The sequence below is a fragment of the Monodon monoceros genome, unplaced genomic scaffold, assembly GCF_005190385.1.
Source record: "Monodon monoceros isolate NGI ecotype Baffin Bay Population unplaced genomic scaffold, NGI_Narwhal_1 Super_Scaffold_2, whole genome shotgun sequence".
NCBI classification, from domain to species: Eukaryota; Metazoa; Chordata; class Mammalia; order Artiodactyla; family Monodontidae; genus Monodon; species Monodon monoceros.
The window spans coordinates 20699214-20725590 of NW_021703776.1; the positions used below are offsets into that span (position 1 = coordinate 20699214).

Here is a 26377-nt window from a genome sequence, read left to right on the forward strand (position 1 = left end):
GATGTGCCCTGCATCTGTGGAATACCTGAATAGACAACGAATCATCCCAAACTGAGGAGGTGGACTTTGGGAGCAAGATATATTATTTTTATTCTGCTCTTTTTGTGAGTGTGTATGTGTATGCTTCTGTGTGAGATTTTGTCTGTATAGCTTTGCTTTCACCATTTGTCCTAGGGTTCTGACCGTCCGTTTTTGTTTTTTTACTTAAAAATTTTATTTTCTTAATAATTATTTTTTATTTTAATAACTTTATTTTATCTTACTTTATTTTATTTTATCCCCTTTCTTTCTTTCTCTTCCTTTCTTCTTTCTCTCTTTCTTTCTCTCTCTCCCTCCCTCCCTCTCTCTCTCTCTTTCTTTTTTTCTTTCTTTCTTTCTTTTTTTCTCCCTTATATTCTGATCCGTGTGGAGGACAGGCTCTTTGTGCTCCAGCCAGGCGTCAGGGCTGTGCCACTGAGGTGGGAGAGCCAGGTTCAGGACACTGGTCCACAAGAGACCTACCAGCTCCACATAATATCAAACGGTGAAAATCTCTCAGAGATCTCCATCTCAACACCAGCACCCAGCTTCACTCAACGACCAGCAAGCTACAGTGCTGGACACCCTATGCCAAACACCTAGCAAGACAGGAACACAGCCACCTCCATTAGCAGAGAGGCGGCCTAAAATCATAAGGCTACAGACACCCCAAAACACACCACCAGACATGGACATGCCAACCAGAAAGAAAAGATCCAGCCTCACCCACCAGAACACAGGCACTAGTCCCCTCCACCAGGAAACCTACACAATCCACTGAACCAACCTTAGCCACTGGGGACAGACACCAAAAACAATGGGAACTACGAACCTGCAGCCTGCAAAAAGGAGACCCCAAACACAGTGCGATAAGCAAAATGAAAAGACAGAAGAGCACACAGGTCATGAAGTAGCAAGGTAAAAACCCATCAGACCTAACAAATGAAGACAAATAGGCAGTCTACCTGAAAAAGAATTCAGAATAATGATAGTAAAGATATCCAAAATCTTGGAAATAGAATAGAGAAAATGCAAGAAACATTTAACAAGGACCTAGAAGAACTAAAGAGGAAGAAACAAGCAATGATGAACAACACAATAAATGAAATTAAAAATACTCTAGATGGGATCAATAGCAGAATAACTGAGGCAGAAGAACGGATAAGTGACCTGGAAGATAAAATAGTGGAAATAACTACTGCAGAGCAGAATAAAGAAAAAAGAATTAAAAGAACTGAGGACAGTCTCAGAGACCTCTGGGACAACATTAAACGCACCAACATTTGAATTATAGGGGTCCTAGAAGAAGAAGAGAAAAAGAAAGGGACTGAGAAAATATTTGAAGAGATTATAGTTGGAAACTTCCCTAATATGGGAAAGGAAATAATTAATCAAGTCCAGGAAGCACAGAGAGTCCCATACAGGATAAATCCAAGGAGAAACATGCCAAGACACATATTAATCAAACTGTCAAAAATTAAATACAAAGAAAACATATTAAAAGCAGCAAGGGAAAAGCAACAAATAACACACAAGGGAATCCCCATAAGGTTAACAGCTGATCTTTCAGCAGAAACTCTGCAAGCCAGAAGGAAGTGGCAGGACATATTTCAAGTGATGAAGGAGAAAAACCTACAACCAAGATTACTCTACCCAGCAAGGATCTCATTCAGATTTGATGGAGAAATTAAAACCTTTACAGACAAGCAAAAGCTGAGAGAGTTCAGCACCACCAAACCAGCTTTACAACAAATGCTAAAGGAACTTCTCTAGGCAAGAAACACAAAAGAAGGTAAAGACCTACAATAACAAACCCAAAACAATTAAGTAAATGGGAATAGGAACATACATATCGATAATTACCTTAAATGTAAATGGATTAAATGCTCCCACCAAAAGACACAGACTGGCTGAATGGATACAAAAACAAGACCCGTATATATTCTGTCCACAAGAGACCCACTTCAGACCTAGGGACACATACAGACTGAAAGGGAGGGGATGGAAAAAGATATTCCATGCCAATGGAAATCAGAAGAGCTGGAGTAGCAATTCTCATATCAGACAAAATAGACTTTAAAATAAAGACTATTATAAGACACAAAGAAGGACACTACATAATGATCAAGGGATTGATCCAAGAAGAAGATATAACAACTGTAAATATTTATGCACCCAACATAGGAGCACCTCAATACAAAAGACAAATACTAACATCCATAAAAGGGAAAATCGACAGTAACACAATCATTGTAGGGGACTTTAACACCCCACTTTCACCAATGGACAGATCCTCCAAAATGAAAATAAATAAGGAAACACAAGCTTTAAATGATACATTAAACAAGATGGACGTAATTGATATTTATAGGACATTCCATCCAAAAACAACAGAATACACATTTTTCTCAAGTGCTCATGGAACATTCTCCAGGATAGATCACATCTTGGGTCACATATCTAGCCTTGGTAAATTTAAGAAAATTGAAATCATATCAAGTATCTTTTCTGACTTCAACGCTATGAGACTAGATATCAATTACAGGAAAAGATCTGTAAAAACTACAAACACATGGAGGCTAAACAATACACTACTTAATAACGAATTGATCACTGAAGAAATCAAAGGGGAAATCAAAAAATACCTAGAAACAAATGACAATGGAGACATGACTACCCAAAACCTATGGGATGCAGCAAAAGCCGTTCTAAGAGGGAAGTTTATAGCAATACAATTCTACCTTAAGAAATAGGAAACATCTCAAATAAACAACTTAACCTTGCACCTAAAGCAATTAGAGAAAGAAGAACAAAAAAACCCCAAATTTAGCAGAAGGAAAGAAAGGTCAGATCCGAAATAAATGAAAAAAGAAATGAAGGAAACGATAGCAAAGATCAATAAAAGTAAAAGCTGGTTCTTTGAGAATATAAACAAAATTGATAAACCATTAGCCAGACTCATCAAGAAAAAAAGGGAGAAGACTCAAAACAACAGAATTAGAAATGAAAAAGGAGAAGTAACAACTGACACTGCAGAAATACAGAAGATCATGAGAGATTACTACAAGCAACTCTATGCCAATAAAATGGACAACATAGAAGAAATGGACAAATTCTTAGAAATGCACAACCTGTCAAGACTGAACCAGGAAGAAATAGAAAATATGAACAGACCAATCACAAGCACTGAAATTGAAACTGTGATTAAAAATCTTCCAACGAACAAAAGTCCAGAACCAGATGGCTTCGCAGGTGAATTCTATCAAACATTTAGAGAAGAGCTAACACCTATTCTTCTCAAACTCCTCCAAAATATAGCAGAAGAAGGAAAACTCCCAAACTCATTCTATGAGGCCACCATCACCCTCATACCAAAACCAGACAAAGGTGTCACAAAGAAAGAAAACTACAAGCCAATATCACTGATGAACAGAGATGCAAAAATCCTCAACAAAATACTAGCAAACAGATTCCAACAGCACATTAAAAGGATCATACACTGTGATCAAGTGGGGTTTATTCCAGGAATGCAAGGATTCTTCAATATATGGAAATCAATCAACGTGATACACCATATTAACAAATTGAAGGAGAAAAACCATATGATCATCTCAATAGATGCAGAGAAAGCTTTCGATAAAATTCAACACCCATTTATGATAAAAACCCTGCAGAAAATAGGCATAGAGGGAACTTTCCTCAACATAATAAAGGCCATATATGACAAACCCACAGCCAACATTGTCCTCAATGGTGAAAAACTGAAAGCATTTCCACTAAGATCAGGAACAAGACAAGGTTGCCCACTCTCACCACTCTTATTCAACATAGTTTTGGAAGCTTTAGCCACAGCAATCAGAGAAAAAAAGGAAATATAAGGAATCCTAATTGGAAAAGAAGAAGTAAAGCTGTCACTGTTTGCAGATGACATGGTGCTATACATAGAGAATCCTAAAGATGCTACCAGAAAACTACTAGAGCTAATCAATGAATTTCGTAAAGTAGCAGGATACAAAATTAATGCACAGAAATCTCTGGCATTCTTATACACTAATGATGAAAAATCTGAAAGTGAAATTAAGAAAACACTCCCATTTACCACTGCAACAAAAAGAATAAAATATCTAGGAGTAAACCTACCTAAGGAGACAAAAGAACTGTGTGCAGAAAATTATAAGACACTGATGAAAGAAATTAAAGATGATACAAACAGATGGAGAGATATACCATGTTCTTCGATTGGAAGAATCAACATTGTGAAAATGACTCTACTGCCCAAAGCAATCTACAGATTCAATGCAATCCCTATCAAACTACCACTGGCATTTTTCACAGAACTAGAACAAAAAATTTCACAATTTGTATGGAAACACAAAAGACCCCGAATAGCCAAAGCAATCTTGAGAACAAAAAACGGAGCTGGAGGAATCAGGCTCTCTGACTTCAGACTATACTACAAAGCTACAGTAATCAAAACAGTATGGTACTGGCACAAAAACAGAAAGATATATCAATGGAACAGGATAGAAAGCCCAGAGATAAACCCACGCACATATGGTCACCTTATTTTTGATAAAGGAGGCAGGAATGTACAGTGGAGAAAGGACAGCCCCTTCAGTAAGTGGTGCTGGGAAAACTGGACAGGTACATGTTAAAGTATGAGATTAGATCACTCCCTAACACCATACACAAAAATAAGCTCAAAATGGATTAAAGACCTAAATATAAGGCCAGACACTATCAAGCTCTTAGAGGAAAACATAGGCAGAACACTCTAAGACATAAATCACAGCAAGATCCTTTTTGACCCACCTACTAGAGAATGGAAGTAAAAACAAAAAAAAACAAATGGGACCTAATGAAACTTTTGCACAGCAAAGGAAACCATAAACAAGACCAAAAGACAACCCTCAGAATGGGAGAAAATATCTGCAAATGAAGCAACTGACAAAGGATTAATCTCCAAAATTTACAAGCAGCTCATGCAGCTCAATAACAAAAAAACAAAGAACCCAATCCAAAAATGGGCACAAGACCTAAATAGACATTTCTCCAAAGAAGATATACAGATTGCCAACAAATACATGAAAGAATGCTCAACATCATTAATCATTAGAGAAATGCAAATCAAAACTACAATGATGGGCTTCCCTGGTGGCACAGTGGTTGAGAGTCCGCCTGCCGATGCAGGGGACACGGGTTCATGCCCCGGTCCGGGAAGATACCACATGCCGTGGAGTGGCCGGGCCCATGAGCCATAGCCGCTGAGCCTGCGCGTCCGGAGCCTGTGCTCCACCATGGGAGAGGCCAAAACAGTGAGAGTCCACGTACCGCAAAAAAAAAAAAAAAAACCTACAATGAGATATCATCTCACACTGGTCAGAATGGCCATCATCAAAAAATCTAGAAACAGTAAATGCCAGAGAGGGTGTGGAGAAAAGGGAACACTCTTGCACTGTTGGTGGGAATGTAAATTGATAAAACCACTTTGGAGAACAGTATGGAGGTTCCTTAAAAATCTACAAATAGAAGTACCATACGACCCAGCAATCCCACTACTGGGCATATACCCTGAGAAAACCATAATTCAAAAAGAGTCATGTACCAAAATGTTCATTGAAGCTCTATTTACAATAGCCAGGACATGGAAGCAACCTAAGTGTCCAGAGACAGATGAATGGATAAAGAAGATGTGGCACATATATACAATGGAATATTACTCAGCCATAAAAAGAAACGAAATTGAGTTATTTGTAGTGAGGTGGATAGACCTAGAGTCTGTCATACAGAGTGAAGTAAGTCAGAAAGAGAAAAACAAATACCGTATGCTAACACATATATATGGAATCTAAAGAAAAAGAAAAAATGGTTATGAAGAGCCTAGGGGCAGGACAGGAATAAAGACGCAGACATAGAGAATGGACTTGAGCCCACAGGGAGGGGGGAGGGTAAGCTGGGACAAAGTGAGAGAGTAGCATGGATATATATATACACTACAGAACGTAAAATAGATAGCTAGTGGGAAGCAGCCACATAGCACAGGGAGATCAGCTCGGTGCTTTGTGACCACCTAGAGGGTTGGGATAGGGAGGGTGGGAGGGAAGGAGACGCAAGAGGGAGATGTGGGGATATATGTATAACTGATTCATTTTGTTATAAAGCAGAAACTAACACACCATTGGAAAGGAATTATACTCCAATAAAGATGTTAAAAAAATGGAAGAAAAGTGAAAAATCAGGAAGAGATAAAGAAAAGGTTTGGGATGGAAATAAATAGAGATAAGTTAAAGAACTAATGTCGAGTAGGCAGGAGAAAGGAGGTGGGAGGGGAGAGTGGAGGAGGAGGAAATGCTGCCTCGTCTGCATTTAAAAGCTGAACAGGGGCTTCCGTGATGGCGCAGTGGTTGAGAGTCCGCCTGCCGATGCAGGGGACACGGGTTCATGCCCCGGTCCGGGAAGATCCCACATGCCGCGGAGCGGCTGGGCCCGTGAGCCATGGCCGCTGAGCCTGCGCATCCGGAGCCTGTGCTCCGCAGCGGGAGAGGCCGAAAGAGTAAGAGGCCCGCGTAACGCAAAAAAAGAAAAAAAAAAGTATGAAAGATATATAGTTGTGTATAGACTCAGCTAGGATATGAACTTAGCTATTGGGAGGCCTACTTTAAAGCTTGTGAGCATGTACATTGATTGGAGCTGAAAGCCATGCCTGTCAGCCTTCTCTTAGCCACTCAGCCCCAGGGAGCTTCACTATCAGTGGCTAACTTGATGCTACCAACCGGATGTCTGTGTCCTCTCCAAATTCATATGTTGAAACGTAAGCCTCAGAGTGACGGTTGTTTGGAGGTGGGGCCCTGGGAGGGGATTAGGTCATGAAAGTGGAGTCCTCATGAATGGGATTAGTGCCCTCATGAAAGGAACCCCACCGATATCCCTTGTCCCTTCCCCCACATGAGGGGTGAGGGCACAGTGAGAAGATGGGCCATCTATGAAGCTGGCCCTCACCTGGCACTGAATCTGTCAGCGCCTTGATCTTAGACATCCCAGCCTCCAAAACTGTGAGAAATAAACTTCTGTACACTGGTGTTTACAAGCCACCAATCTGGTGGCTGTTACAGAAGCCTGAACGGACTAAGACACTTGGCAACCAATACAATAAAGGTTTTATTGTATTTGGCTTTTGTCAAATGCCTACAGGAAAGTAAGCTATTTTTCATCTTGCTGTTCATCTAGCAAGTCTGAAAAACATTTGAATGAAGACTTCTAAGTGGAAATACTCTTCTATCTCATGTTATTTGCACTGTCCCCTGCCAGAACACCTCATAAACTTGCTAGTTTACGCACCCTTGCTTACCGGAAGACTCTCCTCCATGACGAATCCATAAATATACATCTATATTATGAACAGCCTCTGAACAGAAGGTTTTGGGCACCTCACCCTTGAGAAAGCAGATGGGTTCATCAGGTGCCCAACATCTGGGCATGTCTGTGGAGCAAACCATTGCCTGGCCTAGAGAAATAAGATGTGGAAGAGATCAGACTGGAAAATGAATATGCCAGTAGCAGGCCCCACTATTAATTAATTTGCTTTGGCACAGTATACACGTTAGGAATGCCTAGTGAACTTCACCCAGAGGAGGCTGACTGATTAATCTTTAGAAATAATTCTAACCAAAGACTGGCAGTGGTTTGTTTGGGAAAAAAAATCCAGCTTAAATTTCAAAATTATTGGTGGTCAAGTGAACAAAGAGACCTTTTACCGGGATTTGGTCTGGCAGGAAGGAGTTTGGTAGAGGTACTCCCTGAGTCCTTGGTGAAAGCTGGGGTACAAAAAGAAATGCTATTTATCCCAGTCCAAGTGGGAAAAAGATCCCCTCATAGCACTCTTTCAACATAGCTGGAAAATGGTGATAAATAACAGTACTGTGTTCACTTAACAACATGCTTTTAAAATAGATGTCTATGTGGAATCAGCTTTTCTTACGTGGTTGATTGTTGGAGAAAAGAAGAAAAATAAAACCACAGAGAATTTAATCCAACATGAGGCCCTGAATAGATTGTAAAGAAAATGTGTCTTTTGCAAAAGTGAACTGCAGGCTCAGGATTTGTTTGAACCCCATGGGAGGGTGATGGGCATTTTCCACTGGTAGAGGGGGACCGTGTACACAAAGTCTGGGCTCTTTTTGCAGCTGCGATCTCCCTGTACCATCTAGTGAATAACAAGGGTCTGCAGGACATAAGCCCAGAGGAAACAGCTACTGATCACCAACCAACGAGCTTTAAGACAACCGAATAGTTGAAGCTAAGAAGGCATCTGCACGTCCACCTTCTGCCACTGCCCGGAGAGTCTTTGAACATAATAATAAAACCCTCCTGAAGAATGATTCCCACCGGGGGAAGCTTATGATTTATGAGCTACATTCAAATACGAAAGATGGTCTAGAATTAAAAAAAAAAAATACACGGTGAGCACTTACAGATTTTTTTGATAGGTTGCATTGCTCTTCTTCTTGAGAATAAATAAGAATGATGGTGTGTCTCTGTGGACTTGTTTTTTACAAGTTAATGATCTTTAAATTTGTTGGTGATAAGAGAGTAAAATGCTTACATCCATCTTTCCGTTTTAGTTAATAGATGCGTGGATGTTTGGATATCAGAGTACTTAGAGTTTATGCAAAACCTTTTTTTTTGCTGTTGTTTGCTTGTCTGCTTACTGGTAAGACCTAGGCAGCCAGGTTTTAATTTGGGAATAAACCTAGTCATGCTCAGGACTGAAATAAAAAATGGATTTTAATCAATAGGTCCTAGTCATCTGGTTTTAGCTGGGTATGATCCTATAAAGAACAAATGTGAATTAGAAGTTGTTCATTGGGAACAGATAGGGGTTACTGTGTTAATAAGGATTGTGAAATGAATAAATAATTTGAAGTCGCCCTTTCTTCTAAGGAGCTTGGGCTGCCATCCAAACCTTCCTGCTTAGGATGATATGATTATCGCTGAGGTGATGTTCATACAGATGCATGGCCATTCCAGGATGAGGTGAGTCCGAGGGCATACTGAGGCCGGCAGCCTGGGCCTTCGGAGGACAAGGGTTTTGCAACCCAGATGCTCACGACTAGAGGGCTTCCCAGAGGCACCGAGATGGCTCGCTGGGGCCTGATTTCTTAGAGGCCTCTCTCGTCTAAGACTTCACCCCTGAGCTGGTACAGAATCATCTACTCCGGCTGAGAACAACTGATGCGAAATCTGTATTCTGGGACATTGTGTTACAGTTCCACTTTCTTACAGTGCAATTTCTCATGCTGCGCGAGGACCAGCTTGCAAACATTTCCTCCCCTGAGTTCTTTGCTCATTCTCAGAGATATGTCTTGCTGCCTCTAAGGGATGGAACAGCTCGGTTTAGGTGTATAGGAAGTGAGACCAGAGAACATTCACACTTTTACTTTGATGAGGATAGCACTGATCACTATATGAGGATCTAATCCCATCCCACCAACATAAATTATGTGACAAATCTTTAAAAAGTATGCTACCGGGAACTGTGAGGGATTCAAAGAAATGTCATAATTTCTTGCCCTTAAGGAACTTACAATTTATTTAGGGGTAGGAAAACTTAAAATTTATTATAGGGTATAAACCTATAAAAGTAAAATGAGGGGCTTCCCTGGTGGCGCAGTGGTTGAGAGTCCGCTTGCCGATGCAGGGGACACGGGTTTGTGCCCCGGTCCGGGAAGATCCCACATGCCGCGGAGCGGCTGGGCCCGTGAGCCATGGCCGCTGAGCCTGCGCGTCCGGAGCCTGTGCTCCGCAACGGGAGAGGCCACAACCGTGAGAGGCCTGCGTACCGCAAAAAAAGAAAAAAAAAAAAAAAGAGTAAAATGACAATGATAGTAATAAGACATGATAAGAGAAAGGAAATAACAGAGCAGTCAACAATCAAGGGGTTTACAGACAAAAAAAACAAAGAATTCCATATAAGAACTGGAGAAAACACTTAAGAAAGAAGGGTGAGGGGTCAGGCAAACTCTTATTCAGAAGTTAAGAGATTTTTGAGCTGCTTGTGAGAGATGCTTACTGTTTGGGCAGTAGTCTCTACCTCACAGGGTTGCTGTGAAAATTAAACACAATGGAAGATTCTTAGCACAGTGCCTGGGAGAAAGCTTGATAACATTTATTAGTGGATAAAAGAAGGTATTTCAAGTGGCAGCTGCCAAAACATGGACACTGGGGCAGGAAAGTAAAAGTTGTCTTTCAGGGGTAACTACACCAGCTTTGATGGAATGGAACTGTGAGGACCTGCTGGTAAGAAGTGGCTGTGTTTACACTACCGAGGGTCTTGAATATAAGAGAGGTGTCTTTGAACTTTACCCTGTAGATATTTTTATCAGGGATGTTATGATCAAGGATTCACTATGAGAAGACTGGATGACACATAGAAAGTGCCGCCTTTCTTGATGAACTTTGCATCATTAGAAACTCCACTCGTACCCTAGCCCCTGGCCACCTCCTGAAGCAGAAATTGTCACACTAATAAATGCGAAAAGACTGATTTGATTTAAACCATATGCACGTCAGTGCAGATTGAACACAATCTTATCTTTTTTGTGTATGTAGATTTGCTAAAAGATTATGAAGACATTTGCTTATCTTATGGTTTCATGAGTTATATTTAGAAACCAGATATTTGGAGGAAACCCGGCATCTTATATAGTGTCCCCTGCCCCACCGTATTTCTTCTGTTCTAAAAGCACTCACGTTAACGGCGTGGCTGACACCATCATGCCTCCTGAGTGAAGTACTCTCAGCATAAAACTGAGAGCAAAAGCACTATGTCGTTAAAGGAATTCAAAGCAGAGATTCATTTAAGGATTAAGGGAATATCGCAGGTTGCAAAGCTGTCTAAGAACTCTGAAAGGAAACTTGGTTTTGCAAACCGATGACAAATAGTGAAACCAATGACACTCGCTTTCTAATTCCCACGTTCCAGCACGGGTATAACTTCAGAAACTTTCCAGCAATGACTTTTGGGGATGCAGCATTAATAGGTTAAAGTTAACAATGATTTACAGAAAGTCAAGGTCCCAGCGTCAGCACCAGTTGCACCAGCTGCCTGTGTCAGCACCAGTTGCACCAGCTGCCTGCGCACCTCAGTACGGAGTTCTAAAGAAACTTCATTGCCATAACCCAAAGCAATAAAATGTAAGATGGGACACTTACTGGTTGCTGAGGTTCAGAGGCTTCACTTTAGGGCAAATCTTTGTAAATATGGGCCATTAAAAGGAGTGTACCACTACAGGTTACAGGTGTGCCAAGACAGCCATTGCTTCCCAAAGAGGTCGAGTGAGGTTAGGGGTAGAGCCCCTGGGGAGGTTGCCTTTTGCCTCTATCAGCCTCATTCATTTTATCTCAGTGTGATATACAACTGCTATCACTTTGTAAGTGAAAGGAGGGAAACACTGCCTTAAAATGTCTTAAAAGGGGAGCTGGTTTAGTATATTTAAGTGCTTGTTTCAGATCGTTTCTTGACATAGGATAAGATGAACAAAAGAAATGAAAGTGTTAGGAGCACCTTAAAAACATAATAAAAAATGAAAGTAACGAAAGTTTAAAATGATAACTTAAGGCAATGAAAAATATAATCCAGGCCTCAGACTTAACCAAGGCTTTTCACACACAGACGAAACTAACATAATACTTTATATTTCCATGCTGATTCATGGCATAATATAATCTAGAGCTGGAAAAGGCTATTAAGACCATCTTTCCTTATAGTTCAGATGAGGAAGGGGTACAGGAAGACCAAGTGACTAGCTCAAGGGACACAATAGTTAGTGGATAAGCTGGAGACAGGCTCAGACATGTTGTCCAATGCACTTTTCATTTAGTTTAAATCTCCTTGTATTAGGGCAAAACTGTAGAAGTCTTGGCTTTCGATTTTAATTTGTATGTCTCCTAAATTCAAATGGCTATTCAGTGGCTGCACAGTTGGTGGGGTGAGTTTTGGTGGAAAAAATCTTAACTTGCTTTACTGATTGTTCAGTTTTATTTCATACTTATTAGGGAATTATACTTAAAATGTCTTAAAACACCTGTTAGATAAGCTTCTGAATCTCTAGAATAACTTTTCAACACCAGGGCCTATGGACATCATTAAGGACTTTGGGAGTCGTCAGGGCACTTTACCAAAGGTAACTAACTAACGTCTTCCTAGAATGTCAGATTGCAGTGGGCGTTAGGGAAAGTCACCAGTGACCTAGTCTGTACTCCCACCTGTGCCAGAGAAAGTGCACAGAAAGAAACAAAGATTTTCAGCCCTGGTACAGAGCTGAAAGATTAAGAGGCAGCAGCGTGCTGACCAGTGAGTCGTTTGCAATACAGACAAGGAAAACAGACTCGATGCTGTTAGGACAATATGAATAAAGGAAGGAAGGGTTGAAATGACTGTTCCTCTACTGGGGCTGCTTGGACTGTTACTATGGCTGCTGTCCGGAGTATGTTCTACCTCCCAGCTTGTGATGGGCCTGCACCTAAATTTATGAATTCCCTCAACAGGCTGCCAGCCTCCAACACCACTGTCCAGGCTGCCCACGCACGGCTACCCCATACAGTTCAACATAACCTTCCTCACAGGTTTTACAAGAGCGGGAGAATCAGTGTCACTTTTATTTCATCACTTGTGTCAAAGCCCTTCTTGGGAACCTCTGGTGGGAAAGCAGGTTTTGGGGGCAGAGCAGGAAGCACCTGCGATGACGGTTATAGCTCTGTGCTCTGTAATAAAACCTGGATGTCGGACTCAGACCTTCAGCTGGGGAGGCCCAAAGGCTGACCTGCCAACCCCACTGCACATGGCCACTGGGGCACAAGCATCTGATCCCCTCTGGCTCCGAAGGCTACCTTCTTTATCCTGGGTACAAAACCTCAGTAAGTATGAGAGCAGTCAGTCAATGGCATCAAATGCCTTGAACTTCCCAAATATGCCAACGTTTCCAGTTTTGGAGAAACTTCTAACATTCTTTCCAACTTTCAATGTCTATCAATAACGTGGCGATGAACATCTTTCTATATAAATTTTTTTGAATCCTTTAAAGAATTTTAAGTGCAACTGCCTGTTACGGTTCACTCTTATCCTAGGCTCTGGTTTGCAAACCATTTTGTTTTCCCTTGAGTCCAATTTTAAGGTCTGAAAAAAAAAAGCTTAATATTTTGGATAATGGGACAGAAATGTTCAGGAAGCTTACCTGTTCTCAATTTCAATCAAGAAAGGTATTTCTGCACCTCATATAGAAGGCTTCTAAGATCTGTCTACTCTCAAACGATAGTTGGCCTCCTGGCTTTGGGAGGAAGTAATATGCTCCCGAATTACATTAATAGTGTAAAAAAGTTCTTTTTTATTTTGGGGGGAAATAACACTGTGAAAAAAATATGTGAGGCTTTGATAAAGAGCCCTACTAAACTCCAGGCAACAAATAAGCCAGGAACTCGACTTTTCCAAGTTCCCAACTGGTTAAACATCTGGCCTTCTTGGCAAAGTTGCCGCCTGGGCTGAACAAGCTGTGGAAGGGCACTCCTCTGTCTGCAGGGTGGGGAAGTTTACAGTGGGTTCTCCATCTCTCCTCTCTTCTCTGATCTATTCAACAGAGACATAAAGTTTGCAGGATACCCTAAAAGGCACAGCTTTGAGTCTGAATTTTGATGTTTGCCCTGACTCTTCTAGTCTATTGGTTAGTGGCTTCTGGGGAGACTTCCAGCCTGAAGCCTCAGCAAAGGCCCACTGCTGGACTGGCATGGCTGCCGCCGCTGCTGCTCTCACTGCCCCCAGCCCTGGCCCAGGGGGTGTGCTCCCAGAAGGTCAGCACGGCGGGACGGGGAGCTGGCCCTCAGAGATGCTCATCTGCTGCCCGGATTTAGCTGCTCTGGGAGAGTGGTGGGCTCTGAATAATGGCTGACTGAGCCGACAGCAGCGTGAACTCTGCGCCCTCCGAGAAGAGCGAGCTGATGGAACGCAGTGATAATTCCTAGCAGGCAAGGTGGTCTAGACGGCAGTGACCACACACTTAGTGCTCACTCTGAGTCAGTGCTCTTCTAAGCACTTCCGTGTACTAATTCATTCAACCCTCACAGCAACCTGATGACCTAGGTATTAAAATGATCGTCTCTTTACATTCAAGGAAACTAAGGCCCAAAGAGGTTGTATAACTTCCCCAAGGTCACAGAGCTAGTCAATGATGGAGCCAGGTTTCAAATCCAGGCAGTACGATTAGAGCACCTGGGCTGTTAGCCACGCCACTCCCTCGCCTAGATGTGATGGTGCCCCTATCAAAGGCATGAATAACAGCGCTCTGTCCGCTAAGGAGAGGATCTCAGTAGCCTGAAAAATAAACCACAAATGTGTTCAAGATCCTTGGACCCAGATAAGACACGAAGAGAAAAATGACACCAGCCCCGGAAATGATTTTGACTCTTGGATATCAGAACAGTATCACGCTCTCCCGGGCTCGCAGAGCCCAAGGAGCCTTGATATTCTGGCAGTGGATGTGTGGCACAGGAGGTGGCACTTTGCCTTTCTCTTCAGAATTGAGAGTTAAAAATTATTACGGAAGTTAAGCATGAAGTAGCATCAGCTCTAGAGATCTTTCAGGTGCATGTTGCAAATTACAGACTGTAAACATGCTCTTCCCGGAACATAGGGACAGCCTGTGTTTATATACACTATTGATACTATGTATGGAATGGATAACTAATGAGGACCTACTGTGTAGCTCAGGGAACTCTACTGGGTGCTCTGCGGTGACCTAAATAGGAAGGAAATCCAAAAAGGAGGGGATGTATGTATACGTGTGGCTGATTCACTTGCGTACAGTAGAAACTAACACAACATTGTAAAGCAACTACACTTCAAAAAAATTTTCTTAAAGTTTCTTAAATTAAAGAGAAATAAATACGTGCAAAAAGAAGCTAGGAAGCATCATGAACTCTAGAATAGCTTTCCACTCTCCAGGGTGATGTAAAATAATACCATTTCGAAAATGGTTAGAATTACTCTTTTGAGGTCAGTCTAATGTCACTTGGTAGGAAGAAAAATCCACATTTAATTGTAAGCATTTGCACCTGGTGTTTGCCAACCCTGTCCATGCATGGATCTTATTTGCAATAGACAAATCCTCTGTGGCTTCCTTATGTAATAAATGTACGCGTGCACACACAAATCCTCCTATACGTTTAGCAATAATGCTGTCACACTTCAGATAAAGCTGAGACCTTAAAGACATGCTTAACACTTTCACTGTGGTAGTACACTTAATTTTATTCCAGTCCTTTAGGTATCCTGCCCCAATAAACAATTTGAGTGCCTGGAATAGCTACAAAAGCTCTCTGTGAACATTTTCCCCAAGTGTAAATTACTGGAAGGCTGTTTATATAATTCAAGAAAATCTTGTGTCCTTTTAATCTTGCTGAATCCAACACACTGACAGAATCCTGCCTTTACTCTATGCTTAAGGACTGGATTTATTTCTTTACCTCATCATGAAGAAAAAGATAAATGAAATCATACTTTCAGATGTACGTAATTTAGCTTCTGCACATTTTCACCTTTCACAAAGTTTAATGCTTCTATAGTTTCCACTCTTGAATTGGTCAAAGCTAAAGCTAAACAGGGCAATTCTCTCCATTCAGTCCTGGTACTATTTTGCTAACATTAACTTTATCATAAAACGTTCTTATTCATTCTCAACAATTTGATTTCTTGAGCATTGTTTGATACCCGCACCCCTTGCCATGTGCTGGGGACAACCACAATTCATAAGAATTTCAGGACCACAGCATGACTCAATTGTCGTTTCTCCTAATGCTCTCTGTTATGGTGTTTCTATCCACAACATTTCGGGCCAAATCACTTGTACATGAAAAATGAACAAGTTTTCCTATCACTTCTGCCCTACTGCTTGCTGGCTGAGGAGTGACTTCCGGAATAGTGCTGCTGAAAGGAAAACCACTGAGGAAGCTGAGAATCTGCAAAGATGATTGATTGGAAGAGAGATACGACCTCTGACTGTCACCTGTTGTACAGACTCTTGGAACCTTAGATTTGGAGGAATCTCAGAAGGTGAAATCATCTACTTCTCCCCCATCCATTACTTCTACCAAGGCACTGGGATCTCTGGACCCACAGGGCTGTCTTATTAAGTTATTCACTTACTTACTTACTTAAAAATTTATTTAGTTAGTTATTTTTTACTGAGGTATAGTTGACCTACAACACTATGTTAGCTACAGGTACACAACATAGTGATTTGATATTTTTATACATTACAGAATGATCGGCGCAAATCCACAGGACAGTGTTAAAGGTCTCCTAACTGTGTCTCATGCTTCCACTCTGGCTCTCTTCCTGCTTCCATTTTTCATGAGCATCTGGATTCATCTTTTAAAAATATATGTCAGATATCTGTCTACCGCTTAAAACCTTCCAATGGTTCCCATGGATTTAGATTATAACCCACGCTTCTTTCCAAGGATGTGTGAAGCCCTGCACAGCCTGGCTCCCGCCTAGCTCTATGTCCTGGTCTCACGCTGCTCGTGTTCACTGGACCACAGATGTACTGGGCTTCTGTATGTGTATCTATAGACACATAATCTGTATATATACATATATATTTAACTGAAGTATAGTTGACTTACAAGTTTATATTAGTTTCAGGTATACAACATAGTGATTTGATATTTTTATAGATTATGCACCATACAAAGTGATAGTTTTATTGACTATATTCTGTGCACTGTACATTACATCCCTGTGACTTATTTATTTTATAACTGGAAGTTTGAACCACTTGATTCCTCTCACCTATCTCACCCATCCCCCTCCCCCCCCCCTCCGGCCACCACTAGTTTGTTCTCTGTATCTAGGAGTCTGTTTCTGTTTTGTCTGTTAGTGTGTTTATTTGCCTTGTTTTTCAGATTCCAGGTATACGTGAAACCATACATTTTCTGTATATTTACTGAATGCTGAGCACCTTCCCACGTCAAGGCTTCTGCCTGGACTGCTTTTCCCTCAGATACTTTGTGCAGCTGGTTTCATTCTACAGAACAGAAGCACCTCTCCCCTCACGTCGAAATTCCCACATCACACTGCATTGTTTTCTTCCCAGTTGAAAATGAATGAAGAGCTTTTATGGGGGCTGTGGGTTTGGGAGGACATTAGCTGTCGTCTTGCATTCTTTCTGAGCCAAAGTCGGCAACATTTGGCTAGGCAAGTGCTAAGGATGCCTTATTTGTGCCCGGAGGCTGCTACTTTCGGGCTCCACATTTATGAATACAACAGTCCTCTGATCTACTTGTCCAGGATCCCCACCACCAGAACAATAAAAACAATAGCTCTCATTCGAAAGCGGGCAAAGCAGACACTTACTTATGGTGGATCCGGACTCTGGCCTGTTCAGGGAGCTGATGATGACAAAGCCGAAACCCTCGTTCTCTTTGCGGTGAATGACCACGTCGCTGGTCTGCAGGCTGTGGGAGGCGAAGCCTTCAGGGGGAGAGGCGCTGCTGTTGGTGTGAGTGTTGGTGTAGGTTGCGTAGTCGCTGCGAGGAGAGCTGTGGTGGGTCGACACGGAGCCTGGACTCCTCCCGTTCTCTGGGCAGGGCTCCCCTGGAACACACATCGTACACAGGCACCTGGTTATTTAGCAAGGGTCTTGATGAAGGAGTGCCTCCTGTGTACTGGGCACTATTCTAGACACTGGCATTGTTACCAGGCTGGTTGACTGGCCTCCATTCCTCCCCCCACCCCCCACCCCCCGGACGTGAAGAGTATCTGAAAAGCTCCAAACCTGGCTATGGAGCCCCCTAGGTCTTGCCCCTTTCCACCCTTCACAGCAAACACAGGTAAAACCCCTCCTCAGCTTCCCCTGTGCCGCTACTTGTTTATAACTTCTTCTCGGTAAGACTGCAACCCGCCAAGACAATGCCTAGTTTTAAATATCAGGCTTCTCAGTTTCACAACAATAATTGATCTAAGAAGATCATAAAACGGAGAGACAGACTCTTCAACTGTGCTATGCATAAAACCCACTTAAAGAACTCGTAAGAGATATGCATCATCAGAGTTCACCCAAGGAGTTTTTTCAGTAGATCTAGGATCAACTGGGCACAGGAATCGGGATGAGGTTTCAAGGCCACACTTTGAGAAGTGCTGATTGTAGTTGGCGTTAACAGCCCAGAGGATGTCCACGTAAAGTGACCTACCGTAATTTTACTAAAAAGCCATGGGTTTATTTAATTCTGTGATATTCTGTTAGAAGTGTTCATTCACTTTGTGTAGCTGGGAAACATACTTCTTAGTTTGCTCACTCTAGGATCAAATCTAACAATGATATCAGGCTGTGGAATGATGAATTTTGAATCTCTAAGGGAGGTGTTGGAGGCCTTGCTCATTTACATTCTATATTATTGTAAAATATACTTTATTGTCAACCAGATAAAGCAAGCCAGTACTTCCATGAGAAAGCAAGTATATTTATAGGGAGAAATGATAGAAAGTTGGCAGCCAAGAGAACCTAGTTTTTAAACTGAAAGTTGACCCATCATTCAAGAAAGAATTCTGTCATTTTACTATAATACCTAGGTTCTGGTATTCGGATGAAAAAAAAAAAAAACTTAAGCAGGCACGTAGAATACTGTAATTAGAAACAGAACCGTTTCATGTCCATCTTACAACTTGATTAGTGTACTCAAAAGATGTTTATGGAACAGAGGAACAATAAGATAGAAAATAATGATAATTAGTGATTCCTTTATGGGTCTTTAGATATGGTCTCCTATTTACAATACTGGCAGTTGTCTCATATGGCAAGTTAAAAATAATTAGCCAAAGTTCCAATGAAGGCTTTTAATGTAAGATGCAATTCCATTCTGAAATGAAAAATCATTTCGTTTAAAAAATCAGTCAGTTCAAAAATCAGGGAACGAGAACACTGACTATAAGAGATGTTTTGTTACACTGATACCTAAAGAAAGTGGAGCTGCATTTAATCAGATACTCAGATTTAAAAATGGTCTTTACAAAAATGTATTCATTTCTTGTCTGTGATTACAGAATGAATAAGACCCAGGCTACTGCTTATTACTGTTTGATATATTTGAATGTTTCTGTAATATTTAATCAATCAGGTTTTAATAAAAGAAAACAAATGGGTGTTTTCATATGTAAGAAATGTACTGAGGTGATAAAAGAGCAAAATGTCAATGTCAAAGCTTTTCCCTCTTTTCCACCAGAATTTCAAACTACCTGTAAAATGAACCCTCTCCACTAGAAAACATCATCCAAAGACAAGCTGTTATTGTCTTGGTGAAGCACATATCCTTTATCAGTCCTTGTATAAGCTGGAAATAAAGTGATTGGAGATAGTCAGGAAGAAGAAAAACAAACAATTATTATGCTGCAACATTAAACTGAAAATCTCCCTGAGTTATTGGACCAAATCAGTAACTAAATGTCATAGGCAGTGACAAGAGAGATCTCATTTTCTGGCTGTCATATTTTAGGGGGTTGAGAGCTGTGGTTGTCAGTAAAGCAGCAACAAAGAAAAATTATCTGTCTTTGCAGAAAGTGGCTCCGAGTGGCTATGCCGCAGGTTCCAAAGGGAGAAAGAAAGAAAATCATTGCCTAAGTCAATGTGAGTGTCCCTGGGTGAGTGCAGGAGTCAAATACATTAACAGGATACTTTCCTATTGCTTCTGCATGTCTCTTTCAACCTCTAGAACAAAGTTCTTTATCTTTAACACCATGAGCACATTTAAAACCAGGGAGTTAAGAAGACTTCCAATGATTGACTTCGAGGGATATAACTGATTCCACCTCATTTTTCTACTTGGCTGGCTCTAGACCCAAATGAGACTGTCTTCTCTCCAACAACACTTCCTGGTATAGGGGATGAAAAATGTTGTTTTAGAATAATATAGTAAAATGTCAGAAAGTGACTAAATACCACATGCAATTTTTCTTCTTCTTCTTCTTTTTTTTTAAACACACTAAGTCCCAGCATCCCTGACTCATCCTCTGGCTCACATGCAAACGGGTGTACAGAATTCAGTCACTTAATATCTATTCAAGTCCAATAATTAATTTTTAGGTTTTAGCTTCTGTTTTGTCCTCACCAGTCACACTGGAAATCACCACTGTGCTGACTGGGAGGGGGTCTCCCATTGGGAAGGCAGGAGTCATTGATAATGTCCTCCAGGTGAGATGGTTTTGACTAGAACAGTCAACTGCTGGCCAGGAGCTGCTCCTGGTCTGCAGACCCATTTGTTATTCCTGCCCAATGCCGGTCTAGACTTTGTTTAATAACTGTTAAAATTAATTGCCAATGTTTTTAAATAGGGTGATTTTACAGAAAGCTGGATTTCTAGTTTCTCTTGAAATATTTGGTAATAATCAACTAGAGTTGGGCAATTCCTGCTCCCTTGACTGAGTACACAATGTGCAAGTCTCAGCTACTCCCCAGCGTCTCTTGCAAATTCCTGATTTACTCATTTACCCGTGGAGTGAAGAGCACACAGGGCCAAAGGGACTTGTTCAGCTGGAGCCCTTCTTTCCCTTCAAGATCACAGACTGGGTACCAGGGCTCTATGTAACCAAACAGACCTTGCCTGCTTCCAGGTTGTGCCTGGGCCTCTCTTCACAGGACTGTCCCCTGGAAGAACGTGCAAATCTTGTCTTGAAGCACGGCTGAGGCACCGGGGTATGTGTGTGGTAGATCTTGGACACGTGCACTGGAGTGTCCACAGGCACAGTGCACCCCTGTGGTGCCTGGCAGGCTGGGGTCCTGCCCATGTTAGGGGCTGGCCTTCCTGAAGGCATGTGAGTTTCTGCACTCCTGCCTTATGCTCATCAAGGCAGATACATTATTTAAATGGGTGACATGCTCATAGACAAAGAGTAAGGGATTGTATTTAGAATTGACAGAAAGTATAGTAACCAGGAGCAGGGAATTCACTAGCATCCTGAACGCCGGCTAAACTTTTCACCTAGCTGCCAAGAAAACCTTCCCTTTCTCAGTATCAGGCCAAGAATTAGACTTTCCCTTAGGTGTTAGAAAAAAAAGATGCTGACAGCTTTAAGATGGACTCTAACGTGTTTTGATTAAGTCATAAAACTTTCTTTCACATCAATTCTAGATTTACACTTTCGGGAATTCCTCAGAGACACTCTTCTCTCAGACGAATCGTATGTATTCAAAATAATGTGTCACTACGTTGAACGTCTCAAAGTTGAATTATTAAACATGTAAATATTTACACTTTCAGTGTAACAATTAAAGCCACTTTGAACAACTAAATATCGGAGCTGGTAGCACAGATAAGGCACCTCTCAAAACTAGTTTAAGGTGCAAGATCTGTGCTGAAATTATCTGGTAAACAAAATTGGATACATTACTGGATGTTTTCATCCTTTAGCCTTTACGTTTTTATCCACCATTTCTCACTTTTGAGGATCTAGTTTGCTATTGCCTAATTGAAAATTCTGCCTTTCTATCTTTAGTGCGTACACTTTTTTTGGTATGTTAACATTTGGAGCAGGTTTTTATTTTAATTTTTGCCCAGTGTAACTAACCAGTCTGTATCTCTCATAATTAATGCTTTTTTTCTTCTTCTTCTCTTCAGCATCAACTAGGAAACCAATGCCCAGTGTCTTCTGAGGTGAGGCAGGACATTTGTACGAGCGGAGGCAAGCATAAGGCTGACCTCCCTTCTGCCCACCTCTTTTTCCATTATATTACTCCTTTGTGCAAGAGGGTGGTGACACTGCCTGTCTCCTCGTTCATCTTCTGTCTCTTCACAGTCTGATTACTCATTTCCCCTCAGCTTTGAACCGTCTCATCATAAGCCAGGCTTGGACCTCCCACCGCATTTGCTTCAGAAACCATAATAATGATGATAACAAGAACCCTGAAAATGGCATATCCACTGTCATATTCATTTGTAGCTATCTCTTCTCACTGTTGGAGAAATGGCAGCTATGAAGAAAGGCTGTCTTCCTAGGCCCGTTTAAAAAATCTGCTCCATCCTATTTCTAGGCATTGACTTTACTATCAAAGTATCCTTTGCTGAACTTAATCGTTTTCAATACTCATGAAGCTTTCAAGGAAGAGTGGGCTGAACTAACTTGGAAACTCTCCTGGTGTGAATGAGCAGTCTGCGGCAGAACATTTTCAAAAACTAAATGCACTTGGAAGCCTAAATGAGTAAAGTTGGTAAGAACGGCAGCAAAGAGCATCTTCACAGAAGTTACATGATCCACAAATTGCAAGAATACATTTTTGAGGCATTTGGCCTACACTCCAATAGCCTGGGTTGATTAGAACAAAATTTAATTTATGATAATCAGCTGGTGGCAAGGAGAGCATGAAATTATTTTGGTGCATTAGTTTTTGCACTTTGCAGTGTATTTCCTTGTAAATCAGTATTTTTAAACTTATCTTTGGGTTACAGAACAAATACCACATCAAACTTTTTATTAAAAATCACTTTAGAGTGTGAGAGACAGTTAAATGTTAACTGAGCAAACACTGTCTTCCTCGGGGCATCTCGCCCAAGGTTAAGGCATAATTCAAGGTGTTTTACTTCACTGGGTCAAGGGGTCCATGAATTTCTGAAGACGAATGGCACCTCTTAGCAAAACCTCCATAATACAAGATCTATAGCAGTCTCTACAGGTGAGGGCTGATAATTTTTCTGACTTACCCTTTTAAGTGATAGCTCCTGCTCAAAATCTAGTTTCTACAAGACTTGACTAGAAAAGGATTTTTAGTTCGACTAATAAACCTTATACTCTCGAGTGATTCACAGCTGTGATTAGCTGGTGGCTCTTTTTTAAAAATTCAAATGTGTTACTTTAATAGCACATATGGAAGACTCCTTATGTTAGGGAGTGACATTTGCTAAAGGTTGGTCTAATGTCTTTGAATCCACTGGACAGGGGTTTGGTGGTAAAGAAAGATGGGGACCCATGGGGAGATGGGTCTCTGCATGATCACTGACTCACTGCAGACCACCAGGACATCTACTGAACCTCAGGGCCTCAGTTTGTCATCTGTAACACAAGGGAGTTCACGTTGCTCTTTCTAAGGTCCCTCCTAATTCTAGTATTGATCACTGTGTATGAGGAGCAGTCCAGGGCTGAGTAGAGAGGCCAGCAGGCCACCGGGGCAGGTGACGACGGAACATCTTTGGCACTGTCGCTCCTGTAATTCACAGGGCAAAGGAAGCACAGGCGGTTTGGGACAATATTCCCAATATTACTGAGTGCTCAGAGGATAAAAAACAGTATAATGCTTGTAATGGACATATTCCTTATAAACAGAAATCTTTTTTGGGGGGGGTTGAGAGATGGTAAAGAGAGCTAAATTGAATCATATGACTAAGAGGGCTGACTTTTAAAAGTATTTCTTTGGTGGATTCTTTTATGAAGCTGTAAAGGTTGTAAAGGGAATAATTACTTCTAATTTCTCTGTTTCATAACTTTGGAGTTATATGAATTGTGCTTTCTCAGAGTGACATATAGCTGTATTTTTCTAAATCAAAGTAATCATTTTATTGTTACCATTTATCAGGCTCTATAAAGGAAGTTAATTTTCCATCCTAGTTGCCTTTTTATGGTATCAAAATGCTGTGTTTCTTGGCTTGTAAACACAATGAGGAACATTTTCAAAAGCTGTATTTTTCACTATTATAATGTTCTTCTTATACCTAGCATCTACCAAAAAGCAAAGAGCATGCATATCTTAAATTAGCCTCAGGCTTTGCTAGAAATTTTTAATGACTCCATGGAAAATGTCAGCCTCAAAGATGGCTTAGAAATGTACTAGCGGGGTGAAAATCTGCACTTTCAACATCATAGTTACATCTGGCATAGCGAGGTTGGTCTTTTCCCTCATATAATATAGAAACTGATTTCAAATGTTGTCTCCAGTGTCCTGACCCTGACTCACAAAAGCATCTCACCACCTAACCCCAACTCTTGCTGCTGGTTCGAGTTACATACCTCCACATAGCACCTTTCTTCTCACAGTGAGGTTGACCTGCCCGTTCCGGGCTGCATGGTGCATAAGGTCGATGACATAGCGGTGGGTCTTGCCAGCCACTGGAATCCCATCCACATAGACGAGCTCGTCTCCCGGGTGTAGGCGGCCGTCTCTGTCGGCTGATCCCATGGCAATGACAGCTCCAATCAAAATCTAGACAAGCAGTGAGAAGAAAAGGATGTTTATGTTTCAAACCTCCTTCCTTCCTTCCTTTCTTCCATCTATCTACTTACCTACCAAGTAACTCAGTAGAAGATTTTATTCCCTGTTCACACCCTCTGCCCCAAATCTGAACAGGTACTTGAAAAATGAAAAATGAGAGGCTGAAAGGATACCCTCCTAACTCTTCCAGGTTGCTAACTCCTCTCAGAGAAATAAATGTTTTGGACTTGCTCCTGATGGCCATGAAGTCTGGGGGACACTTGCTCAGTGGTTCATAAGCTATCACCCTTAACCCCAAATAACCTGATGTCATTGGCCACCGTACATGGGCTCTGAATTGAAACAAACTGGGGGTGGAATCCTAGCTCCACTTCATTATTTGTGTGCCGTGGGCAAGTCTTTTCAATCTCCGCAAGCCTCGGTTTCTTCACCTGCAAAAATGGGGAAATAAAATAATAGGACCTACTTCATGGAGTTGCTGGGAGAAGCGAAAGAAATAGTGCATGGGAAGCATTTAACTTTGCTCAGGGCACGTAGTGAGTGCTTGAAAAATGTCAGGGGAAACTACCTGCTGTATATTATTAAATTCAGATGAAGGTTCAAAGTGTTTTTTATCTTTTAATTTTTGCTTTGCTTTCAAAAGCTGGAGTTATGGAGAAAACAAAACAAAGCAGAACTCACGGCTGGCCTTCCCTGGACAGGTGACCTACTTTAAGAACAGTCAAATCTCCTCCAGATTTTTGCTCCATTTCTTTGAATACTTAGAGCACTTCCTCTGCACAAAGGATGTCCCCAGTTCTGCCTGTCCCCTGCAATGCTTCTGCTGTCTAGGTGGCCACCATACCAGGAAATTTGGAGGTACACATCTGGGAAATGTGCATTTTGTTATAAAGCTCTGAACCAGGGACTGTGACACAAGGCATAATGATGTAAGGTTTCCTACTTCCCATCAGAAACACTCAAATTAGTGTCCATTAGCAAGGCTTTTTTTCTTTCTCAGAGGAAAGGCAACAGCACGCAATATTTTAGGTTTGCTATTTAATCTACAATTTTTCCAACTCATGGACAACAGATTTCAAAAGAATAGTTTTTCTTTTGCCAAGTGGCTTAGCCTCACAGCATCTGAAGGCAGTGGTTACCATTAGTCTGATAAATGTTACAGAGGCTATATTCTAGGTTGTATTTTAAGTCTATAAAATGACCCCTTGCTCACGGATTGATTTCTTTCAAATCTCAGATCTGTGGATTCCAGTTAATTTGCAGAGCTGCTCCATTACGACCTGCAGCCTTGTGTGTCAGCAGACGATTCCTTCTTACTTGGTCACGCTGCTCAGTGTGGCCTGTCAACACAGATCTGAGTGCCCAGACCTCCTCAGGTATACGCAGAATTATGGTCTGGAGGGTTTTCTCTTTTTTCCTGAGGACTTCACAGCCTTGGTCCACTGAATAGCTCTCTTTATCCATAGGAATGAAAATTCCCTACCACACGGCTGTTTTTTCCCTATTCTTGGGGGAGGGTGGGGAGTGGAGAGTGGACAGTAGATTTGCTTCCTTGCTGAATATTGGTGCTCTGATGACTGATTCATTATTGCTCTCACAGGAAACACACTGCCAGCCTTGGACTGCTGGGCCACAGCAAATGGCTGTGCCCATATGCTGTAGTCCAGCAGTCGGGCATGCTTCTGATATTTTCCATTTTCCCTTATTGTCCTGTCAACCTGAATTTATGAGTTTCTTTCTAAAGATATTCCAATCTATTCTTCAAAAGACTCAACCCGCTATGGAGCACTTCAAAGATTTATTAAGTGCTTTGTGCAAAAGCCAGTTAAAATGAATGTTTATGTTCCTCCACTGCCCCATGAAAAGCTGCATTTAGCTGGGTTAGCCCAAAGAAAATGCTTCAACCTTTAGATTTCCTGTATGCCTCAGTGGGAGAGTTTATAGCTAGTAACAGAGAAAAAATGGCTAGAGAAATTCTTAGCTTAATTACCAACATTAAGCTATAGTTCTGACTCTAACTGATGAAAAGGAATTAAAAAAATAGGTTACAACTAAGAGAGCTACCATTGCAATTGGGCACTCTACAAAAACAGTAAAAACAAAATTTCACATAGGAAAAT

The 26377-nt window shown here is 41.4% G+C and overlaps 1 protein-coding gene across 1 annotated transcript in view; it reads right to left on the bottom strand.

Moving 5' to 3' along the window:
- MAGI2 (membrane associated guanylate kinase, WW and PDZ domain containing 2) overlaps positions 1-26377 on the bottom strand; it is a 1340884-nt gene that overhangs the window by 123024 nt on the left and 1191483 nt on the right. The window contains exons 15-16 of the mRNA XM_029233155.1: positions 24056-24248; positions 17423-17662 (exon numbers count right to left, since the gene is read on the bottom strand). Of these exons, the coding sequence (XP_029088988.1) occupies positions 17423-17662; positions 24056-24248 (433 nt within the window). The remainder of the gene's footprint in view (positions 1-17422; positions 17663-24055; positions 24249-26377) is intronic.